We start from the raw sequence: 10665 nt of genomic DNA, 5'->3' as shown, positions 1-10665 counted from the left end.
AAATAAATCTTTAAAAAAAAAAAAAGTGTTATTTAAAAAAAAAAAAAAGAAAGAAAAGCATACTTTGCTGGGCGTGGTGGCACACGCCTTTAATCTCAGCTCTTGGGAGGCAGAGGCAGGTAGATATCTGAGTTCGAGGCCAGCCTGGTCTACAGAGTGAGTTCCAGGACAGCCAGGCTACACAGAGAAACCCTGTCTTGAAAAACAAAAAACAAAACAAAAAAACAAACAAAAAAAGAAAAGCATACTTTGACTTTGGATTTATGAAAAGAACAATGTTCACGTTTTAAGATGAAACTTGGCAAAAGCTTTTAGTTTCTGATTTGACTGGAGCAGACCTTGTAGGTCTATTAAAAAAAAAAAAAAAAAAAAAAGACTAAACTCAACTCAACCAAAGAATGTAGACAAGGGGCAAGGGTAACATGGCATAAACAGTAACTCAAGAGCAACGCCCCTCCCCAGCACTGCATAGCACTGCACAGGGGTCAGGGACCTGCTGACTTCTTTGACCACATTGGATCAGGGTAAAAGCTGGAGAAGTCTTCAGTACTAGCAAACATGGTTTCTGACAGGGAGGGACTCCTGGTACTTGTTGGCCTCCTGTTTGAAAGCTGCATCAGTTACTAGGGCAAAGGTTAGTAAGGATGGATGGAACACCAAGTCTTTAGAACCAGGGTGAATTTGTAGCAGGAGATACGTCCAAGGAAGGAAATACTGGGAGCAGAACTCTCCTGTGACCCCATTTCTCCAAAGTTAATATTTTGTTTGTTGCCCCCAGAACTCTAACTTAGGGGTTCAAATGGCATTCTCATGGAGAGGGTTGTGCCCGGATTGTTTTATTCAAGACATTAACAGGAAGTTCTGCAGTTCCTAAGGGATGAGGACACGGACAAAGAAGCTCTTGTTTTGTTGCTTCAAACCTGTCCCTCTTGTCATCTTCCATAAACATTCTGTCAGCCTTCTGGCTGTTCAGGCTATTAACTTTATATATATATATATATTTGGTTTTTCGAGACAGGGTTTCTCTGTATAGCTCTGGCTGTCCTGGAACTCACTCTGTAGACCAGGCTGGCCTCGAACTCAGAAATCCACCTGCCTCTGCCTCTCGAGTGCTGGGATTAAAGGCGTGCACCACCACGCCCGGCTTTTAACTTTATATTTATCCTTGAGAATTTTTTTTCATTACTCAATTTAATCTAAGAGACTCTTCAAACTACAACAGAACTGGTCCCTGTTCTCCATCCCTGCATCTACTGCTCCATCAGAACCAGTCAGCTGACATCATCCCTTGTCTGGACCTCCGTATTGGCTTCCCTGCTTCATTCCATCCTTCCCAAGGTCTTTTTACACAGTGCTCCTTTCAGAATCCAGATGGTTCTATTCCACCAGGAACCATCAAAGGAGGCTAAGTTTCTGGGAAACAGTCTGGCAGACTCAAAGCCACCTCTGACCCAAGTGAAAACAGACTTTCTCAAGTGAAAAAAATTCTATGGAAATTATCTCAAGAGATGAAAGTCAACAAGAGTCTGACAGCACACATTTCCTGCTGTGATACATTGAGATGGGCCTGTCACCCCTGATTCCAGGCTCCTTCAAAATCCTATGCTTCAGTCTATTCTGGGGGGGACTAGCACAGTTCAATGGGGCAAACTCAACAGAGTAACTGAGCCAATGAAAAGGACACCACCATTAGGACAGACACAAAGGGCCAGTGAGACACCCCAGTGCACGCACACACTTATCACTAAGCCTGACAGCCGAGCTCAGTTCCTGAGACCCACACAGTGGAAGGAGAGAACTGACTCCCAAAAACTGCCCTTTGACCTCTACATGTGTGCCATAGCAAGGACGTACACACGGACGGACATACACACTCTAAATGAACAAACTGTAATTTAAGAAAGGATGGCCTAAGAAACCATTTCAGAATAAAGGACAGTAAGGTGTTAAGAGACAACCAGGATAATAAATGCCAAGAGTGATCTCAGACAAACGCACTTACTGGGTTAAGTGGAAACATGGGAATATGAACTTAGCATTACATGCTGATGTTAAACTCCCATAATATTATAACCACATGGTAGCTTTATAACAGAATACTGTTATTTTAGAGGTAAAGATTCCTTTTTTTGTTTTTGTTTTTGGATTTTCATTTTTTATTTTTTTGAGACAGGGTTTCTCTGTGTAGCCCTATCCTAGCCCTATCTCTTTGTAGACCAGGTTGGACTAGAGATCTGCCTGTCACTGCCTCCTGAATTTTGGGATTCAAGGTGTGTGCCTCCACACCTCACTGAGGTGAAGATTCTTAATTGACTCAGAAAAAGAAAAGTGTATGCATGTGTTTGCATGTACAGGTGCAAGTACACAAAGGAAAAAAATGCAGCAACAAGTGGTCAGAGCAATTGGTGACACTGTGAGCTGCACTGCACTGCAGCCTGTCTACAGGTGACACTGTGTGCTGTACTGCACTGCAGCACTGCAGCACTGCAGCACTGCAGCCTGTCTGCAGGTGACGCTGTGTGCTGCATCACACTTACAGCCTGTCTGCAGGTGACACTGTGTGCTGCATCACACTTACAGCCTGTCTGCAGGTGCCAGAGTCTTCAGAGTGAAGCAAATCACATGTAACTGGAGAATGACCTTACCCCTTTACTAAAGCCCTCTGGTGCTCTCCCATGGTACTCAGAACAAACGCCTTGCATGAGCAGGCCTATCCCTTCTCTGGTCACACTTTCCCACACACGGCTAAGAGTCCCCTGCCCTTCATGGCACTGCTCCTTATGCCTTCTGTCCCATTTCTCCTCCCTGAGCTCATCTGTGCCTGACAGGTTACATATCTGTTCCTTCGTTGTCTCCCTCTTCCTACAGAACACAAGCCCCGAGTGCTTGTAGTGCTTAACTGTTCCTTGTGTCCCCAGCCTCATGAGCTTGCTCAGCAGAACATGTAAAGCCCTGGAATCTGTTTCTGAGCAGTTCCACCATCACAGGTCCTCGTGCCCTTCTGGAGGTGTGCCTACTGTGCAGGAGGAAGCTGCAAGCATCTGCCCTGCTCACATTCTCCCTGCAGCACACCAATGACAGAAACCACCCAACTACAGCCCCTGTCCCCACCCTCCTCTGAGCACTCATTCACAGTTGATCAAATCCAGACTCTGAACTCTGGGCTCCCCGGATTTATGTGAACATGACTCTCAAGGACATAGAACAGCTGTGACCCCATAAGAAAGCCACCTGGCAAGGTATGCAGGCATTCTGCAGTGTCTCCTGCTATTCCAGGGCTAGCAAGGAAGGATCAGTCTGGTGAGGACACAGCGAAGGACAATGGCTTTCCCATGTGAGCTCTCGGAGAGAGTGCATGTCCCCAAGTTACTTACGTCTGTGGAGGTGGGGCTGGGCAAAGACACAGGCTGAACAGATGCAGGGAAAGTGAATGTGGTCTCTGTCTTTTCATTTTCAGGGGAGTCGGGATGACTGGATGGGGGGGATGTTGGGGTAAGGGCTCCAAACCCCAGCACTGCATTGTATTTTGGAGGACGACCTATATACCAAGAGAAGGGAACAAAAGGGGAGAAAGGGGAGGGAAAGAGAGGGGGAAAATGATCTTACATACCTTTGGCCAGTGTTCCTCATTGGCTAGCATGGAAAGGGAAGTGAGGTAGCAGACAGAAGGTTAATACACAGGCCAGAGGAAAGAAAAGAAGTAAAGATGTCAATGTCATTAGAAACGACTACATGAATCCTAGAAGAAAGGAGGAGAAGGGAGTCTTGGAGCATAGCTAAAGGTGCTGGTGTCTGTAAGGAGACCCATCTCGGGCAGATCATGGTCATGCCCGGATAAGCACACCTGAGGTTTCTAACAGAAGGTGGCCGAAGCTGGAACAGTGTTTATCATCTATGTGTGTTCTGCATCAGTCACCAAGGGGTTTCTGCAGCCATCAATGCCGATGGCCTTCTGTACCCTGAATGGACTTACTCAGCATTTCTGCTTTTCTGTGTCTCTTTGCTAACAGTTCAGACCTTCCTGCTGGTAGGGTGGAGGTAGACAATGTGAGAAGGCAGAATTCCAGTCAATTACTCTGGCCCTCTGCTGTCAGAGCCACTGCAAGGGAGTTTCTAGGAACAGCTGGAGAGTAAGTGTATCAGGGAATTCACAGGCTTTCAAGCCTGGGGATCCCTCACAGTGCTCTGAGAGCTGCCTCTGCTTCACAACACCAACAGTCATGGACTACATGTTTAAGGAGAGGGCAGGGTGGGTTTTTTTCCCCCCAAAAGGCCCAATCTGAAGCAATTTACAAACAGTCTAAAAAAGCAGAGCCCAGGGTCACAGGACACCTAGGGCAGTCACTCTTACCACACACCTAAATCAAGGTCCATGTCTCCTGAGAGTTGGGTAATAGCTTCTAACCCGTGAGTTATAACCTGTCAGTAGATATAGGCCTAGCACACCAATACGAGGAAATGCTAGTGAGGCCAGATTTCCCTACAAGCACTGGTGAAGGCTTTCCCAACAATCAGTCAGGGACATGCATAGGTACCATGATGGTCAGACACCACACTAGCAATGCCTGTATTGGTCAGACAGAGCCTGAGTTACAGAGACTTGCCCGGTCTTTCTCCAAAGAATCAAGTGCTGTAAGGAAAAAAGAAAGCCAACAACAAGCCCTCTGCTTACCTATACAAGGCACATGCTAAGCACAGGAACGCAGGCTTTAGCCTCTGATCTTTCTGGCTGATTTAACTGTTGTTCTCTAAGCAGATACTATCTCCCAGCAGACCAATTAATTGAGGCCGCTGGCTGAGGCCCTCTTATCAGAAAACTGTGTGGTCACTAAAAAAAGAGCTGAACACAAAACCAAAAAAGTAACTTATTGACTATGGCCCAGGAACCAGTACAAAGCAATAACGTAAGGTTTCCCATCTAGATGGGCTGGTTACTTGCAGGACAGGACTGATAAAGGATCACTCACGTCACTGAGCCTAGCTGTGCCTCAGGAAGACACATTAGTAGCTCTGCCCAAGGCCAAGGTCAGGGTAACCTGAGAAGTCTCCAATGGCTCTGAGAGTCTGTGCACAAGCAGAGATCAGCCTGCTAGTCACCACTCTGCAGCCTTCCCAGTCTGCCCCTGTAACTCGGGGACACATTGCTACACGGAGAAAGGAACCTTGGGAAGCGTTACTAACATCAGAGAGTGGTTTCAGTGCCTTGTTTATGAGTCTAAGCCTGAGCTATGAAGACCTATTCAGACCTGTGTGGTAAGAGCCGCTGCTGTCCGTTCTGCCTAGAGGAAGGTGTGGAGGAAGAGAATAAACAGTGTGTTTGGAGACTCTGCACAGGGAGCCTGTTTTAACAGCTTGCTTTTCTTCCTTAGCTCAAGATGCTCACTGATAAAAGATTCTAAGTTCTCTTCCTGGAAAGTCTGCAGAGCACAGAAACGCAGCCCCATTCTACTTTCACTGCAACAGTTCTGAAACAGTATGAGAAACACCTTGGCAACAGCAGTGCTAGGCTGCTTAAAGATGCCAAACACTTTCTTTCACACAATGTTCTGTTCATTGAGCTATTCAAGGATGGCCTGCAAGGCTTAGGGCAGAAACAGTTCATTACGACATTCTCCTGAGCCAGCTTAGCCAGGACCCGGAAAGTCAGCTTTAGCCCTGTGTTCAGAGCGTGAAGAAATCTCTCTTTTCCTCCATGTTCTCAGAAAACAACAGAAACTACTTTAAATGGATAGAGCAGCTAGGTTTCGAGGACAATGGAAAAGAAAGAGGAAGAAGGAAAAGAAACATAATACAGAAAGCAAAGGCAAAAGCAAGACAGGATGTTTTTAAGTGACACTCACCTCTCTTCCGCGTCCCAGGATGCATTGTGCTGTTAAGGTAAGTGACTGCACTCTTCTTACGCTTTGGAGATTTAAGAAGGAAAGGTGACTATTGAATAGCATGGTTATCACAAATACTACAAACATGCCTATCACATGCTAGCCAGTCAGGACAATCATCCCAAGGTCTCAGCACTAAGGAGTTTGATTGTATGTACTTGGCTCTGAGAGAATATTCCAAACAGGCCTGCCTCTGCTTCACAACAGCAAAGTCAAATCAGGATGAATTAAAACTGTAAGGCAGGACTGTTTCTGCTCAAACTCCCCAACCTTAAGAGGTGAGCAGTGATTGACAAAGCACAATGGAGCTGTGAGCAGAGAAGCCCATCACTTCACAGAGCTCAAGAGGCTGAGTACAGACCAAAGGGCTTTTAGCAGGCTTTCAGGGCGAGGGACTAACAAGCCATAAGGGAAGTCAGGGCATGAGGAAGGGCCAGTGCTGGCTGGAGTACCTCTGGCTCGAAGACGGCCCCACTGTACACCGGATTTGCTGTTGTTCTTCTCTTTCGTTCCTGCCTCTTGCTTTGGATTTCTTGAGAAAAGAAAAGGCTTTGGTTAGAAGATAAGAATGAAGAAGCTAAGGAACAGACGTGCACTATGTAATATACTGGCTTTCCTGCAACCAATAAGGAATAGGGGAAAGACTTTGTTTTGCTATGTCCTTAACAGAAGCAAGCACACTACTCCTGCCTCTCAGTAGGAAGGCCGTGCCACCCTCCAGCATGCTGCTCTGTGAATGAGAGCGATGCCGTGGACCACACTTTAAACAGCCATTCCTATTTATTTCTAGACTGCTATGTGTACAGGTCTGCAGGAGCTGTATCTACAGACTACCAACCACTCCTGAATTAAATAATAGGGGCATTGAGCTTTCTAACTGTCCTTGGGATCCGGATGTCAAGATGTTGGAGGATACAGGCAAGGACTTGTCAAAGGAGCACTTGCTACTGTTGTGAGACAAAGACCAGGAGCCACCTCCATTCAGGATCCGGGAAGGTTCCCAGGACAGGAGTATGAATGATAGCAGGAAGGGAAGGGCTTACACATTACATGGATGGGGGCAATTCTTTTTCTATAGGAAATCCTGCTCACACTGGTTGAATCATACTTTACTATGCTCTAATTTTCTAGACTAGAAATTCAGCAAACATCACTTTTAGGAACAAAGCTAGAAAGAAGACCATGGTGAGAAAACCTTCTCTTACCTTCTAGATGGTCATGTGTTACCAACCCTAGAGACACCATGAAGGCAAGTTTCTGTGCCAGAGAAGAAAAGAATATATTTTAGTCTGGGATCTAACAAAGCCAATCTTAGGTTTCCTAGTCAGAAAGCAGGAAAACCACTCTGACAGGCTGGAGTCACACAGAGAGCCACCAAAGAAGCTTTCTGTTCTAGAGTGACTCAGAAGAATCTTCTTAAAGGTACCCACAGTGGAAAGCATGCAGAGGAGCTAGAGCCCTCCAGAGTAGCAGGCTTCAGTTCTAAGCTTGCCACCATTCACCACGAGGCTGGCGTCTCACATTCACTTCCACAGCCAGACAGCAGGAACACTAGCTGATGATTTCAAGGACAGTGCTAGGTGGTTCTGCTTAATATTAGGAATTGTGGTTAAACATGAAACCTAAATACTATAGGGCAACTTCTCTCTAGAGGACCCCATCTGGACCCCTAAGACAGAATGTAAGGTCCTTTAAACTGCAGAGGGTAATGTATTGACTGCTGTTCTTTGCTTTGTCAACTGGAATCTGAAAACTGCCTTCATTGTCTACTGAAGTACTGTGCATGGCTTCTAAACACCCCAAGGACAGAGGAGGAAATGTCCTCTGTAAATAAAACACCATCAACTATTAGGCAACCAGTTCCCACAGAGTTACTAACCGTACAGTTTGGTCTTTGAACACATGAGAGTACACAAATGCACATACACACACACATCTGGGATTCCTAGGCCTCCTCCCACCCTGGTCTCCAGAGTGTTAGAAAGAGAAAGCCAGACATTGCTAGCTTCTTCAAAATATTGACCTTCTGGGGCTGGGGAGATGGCTCAGTGGCTAAGAGCACAGGGTGCTTTTGCAAAGGACCCGAGTTCAATTCCCAGTAGCCACATGGTGGCTCAACCATCTGTAACTACAGTTCTTCTTCTGACTTCCATGGCATTCTGTAGACGTGCGGGCAAAATATTTATACACTGAAATAAATAATAAACCTCTAAATAATAATCATGACCTCTTATTCTTAGCAGGGAAGAAAGAAAGAAAGGAAGAAAGAAAGAAAGGAGGGAGGGAGGGAGGGAAGAAGGAAGGAAAGAAGGAAGGAAGGAAAGAAAAGGAAAGAAAAAGGAAAAAGAAAAAAGTGTGACACTTTGTCATTTTCTGAATAGGCCACCCAGAACTCTGGGTCTTCACTTTTATCTTCAGAGTTCTGAAAAAGTGTTTTTATTTTCTTTCTTATTTCAAATATTTGGACTAGCATATAGAGAACCCCGAGTTTGACTCCTTCCTGGCAAACCAACAAAGCCTAAAATGCGCAACTCTCTCTGACAAGAGCAAGAACTGGGCAGGGTGAGGAATCTTAGCCTGAGGCCCATGTCTCAGCACGGCGTGCTGGAATGATACATTCGGTGGTCAGGCAGATAACCACATCCCCAACTTCCACCACTCCTTTAAAGTATAACCAAGGCAGAGGCTGCCTGCACCATTCACCATAACGAAACCGACTCATCCCAATCTCAGTACTCGTTCCCCTGACACATCTACCCAGGTCACCTCCACCAGTCTAGACTAAGCTCACAAAAAGTTTCTCTTCCTTTGTTCTTTTTCAAGACAGGGTTTCTCTGTAGCCCTGGCTGTCCTGGAACTCATCTGAGTATTGGTACTAAAGATGTGTACCATACCTTTTCTTAAATGAGAATTTAAGAATTTCCTAAATGAGAATTTAAGAATTTCTTAAATGAGAATTTAAGAAATTCTTAAATGAGAAAAGAGCCCCCACTGCCATGAATTTCCTTTCTTTTTCAGTTTTAGACAAGGTTTCATTATATCTCCTAGGCTGGCCTCATTCTTCCAAGTGTCAGAGTTACAGGTGTGAGCCACCACATCTGCCCCCAACATCCTATACACACGGCACCTGTCACTGACCTGAGATATCCTTTCTTTTTACAAAGAAATTGTGTTGTTTGTGCCTGATGGTGAACACCTGTAATCCTAGCACCAGGTAGGCAGAGGCAAGTGGATTCTGCAAGTACAAGGCCAGCCTAGGCTACACAGCCTACACCAACTCAGCTGCAGCTACCCAGCAAGGCCTTGTCTCACAAAAGCTTTCCTTTTCCTGACAGTGAGCTCTGTTTCTCCTCAGTTTTTGCCATTACTTTTTGTGAATGATTTTTTAAAGTTTTTCAGCAATAACTAGTGCTACTTTTTGGTTCAAGTTCTGGGTCTTTAAGAAATAAAATTGACTTCACATCAGAAAGAAGTACATTTGGTACTTGCTTCACAAAAACTGGGCTGGTTCAATAGAGCTTTCCTTTTTTTATTTAAAGAAAGAAGAAAGGCATGAGGCTTTGATGGCGGTCTGGCATGGTTTCACTATGGAGCCTGTACTGAGGACAGAGGGGATTTGATCGGTCTTGGAGCTCCATCACCAGCTATTTACCAACACAACCAGACTGCCACTTGAGTTTCCTTTACAGCTACCTGTGCAAGAGCGTCAAGGTAAAATGCCCCCTGTCCATGGACACACAGCCTGGGCTGGAGCTGGGCCTGTTTACTGCTTGTGTCACAGTGCTGATGTCACCATCTTCAGCCCATTCTTGTGCTCGGTGGACCCTTGTGAGCCACTGATTCCTTTGGGATTTAGAGCTGTGATAAAGTGGTCCTGACAAAGCTGAACACACAGTGACAGTCTACAATGTAAACTGACATCAGCTGAGGGCATTGGCTGTCTGATATACGTTGTCTGAGATAAGCACAGCATGGCCTTCCTCAGGAGCATCACAGGACACCTGAGAAAGATCACTAACTTCTCCTTCAGGAGGTATAGAAAACATCATCAGAGCTCTTCCCTTCTGCACCCGTGCTCAGGCCCTCAGGAGGTCCCTAAGAAAGCTGCCCCGGGCCATCTGACTTGGTACTCACTACAGTGTGAAAGAACCCAGAGGAAGCAGCTACACCCCATGCGTCAGACCCGGAAAAGCCTGGCAGAGATGGTACTACCTGAGGGTTCTCTTCTCGTTTTGGTTTTGGTGCAGCAGGTGGGGTAACGGTACGGCTCTCTGCTTGTTTCTCCTCTGTTTCTGGGTGGGATTTAACTGTCTAGGAGAGAACAATTAAGTGAAATTCAGAATTTCATATTAAAAGAATTAAAAACAGTTTGACTATGACCAAGAAGAAAATAATATACAGACAAGTTCATATGATGTATTTTGTAGAGGAGGAAGTAAAATGTAAAAGTCCAGCTAGAGACCCCGGACTGAATGACTGGATTAAATATGACTCTATCCGTACAACAAGATAAAAGCGTGCCTGTCTGTGGAAGGGTACGGTACTAGGTAAACACCTGCCATCAAGCCTGATACCCCAAGTCTGATGCCCAAGACCCACACGCTGGAAAGTGACAACTAGCTTCCTCTCTTGTCCCCTGGTCTCCACCATGGCTCACCCATTGCCCAGTATATAACAAGTTTAACAACAGAAGGCAAACCTGGGCTCAGAGGTTAAAAACACTTTTTTTTTTAATCTTTTTTTTTTAAATATTTATTTATTTATTATATGTAAGTACACTGTAGCT

At 45.4% G+C, this 10665-nt stretch overlaps 1 protein-coding gene across 13 annotated transcripts in view; it reads right to left on the bottom strand.

Annotated features, from left to right (window-relative positions):
* Phf21a (PHD finger protein 21A) overlaps window positions 1–10665 on the bottom strand; it is a 155475-nt gene that overhangs the window by 7351 nt on the left and 137459 nt on the right. For 9 of the 13 annotated variants that reach the window (XR_003843504.1, XR_003843501.1, XR_003843507.1 and 6 more), the window contains 5 exons: window positions 10092–10190; window positions 7085–7136; window positions 6332–6411; window positions 5841–5901; window positions 3375–3538 (listed from right to left, as the gene is read on the bottom strand). Coding sequence is in view for 1 of the 13 variants with exons in the window: in XM_021192490.2 (XP_021048149.1) it covers window positions 3375–3538; window positions 5841–5901; window positions 6332–6411; window positions 7085–7136; window positions 10092–10190 (456 nt within the window). In the remaining 12 variants the exon portion in view is untranslated. Of the gene's footprint in view, window positions 1–3374; window positions 3539–3610; window positions 3634–5840; window positions 5902–6331; window positions 6412–7084; window positions 7137–10091; window positions 10191–10665 lie in introns of all 13 variants that reach the window. The other 4 variants (XR_003843508.1, XR_003843510.1, XR_003843509.1 and 1 more) reach the window with 1 other exon arrangement.

This window comes from Mus pahari, chromosome 3 (assembly GCF_900095145.1).
Source record: "Mus pahari chromosome 3, PAHARI_EIJ_v1.1, whole genome shotgun sequence".
Lineage (NCBI taxonomy): Eukaryota > Metazoa > Chordata > Mammalia > Rodentia > Muridae > Mus > Mus pahari.
The sequence above is the reverse complement of the archived record's forward strand: the minus strand, read 5'-3'. Positions and strand labels throughout refer to the sequence as shown.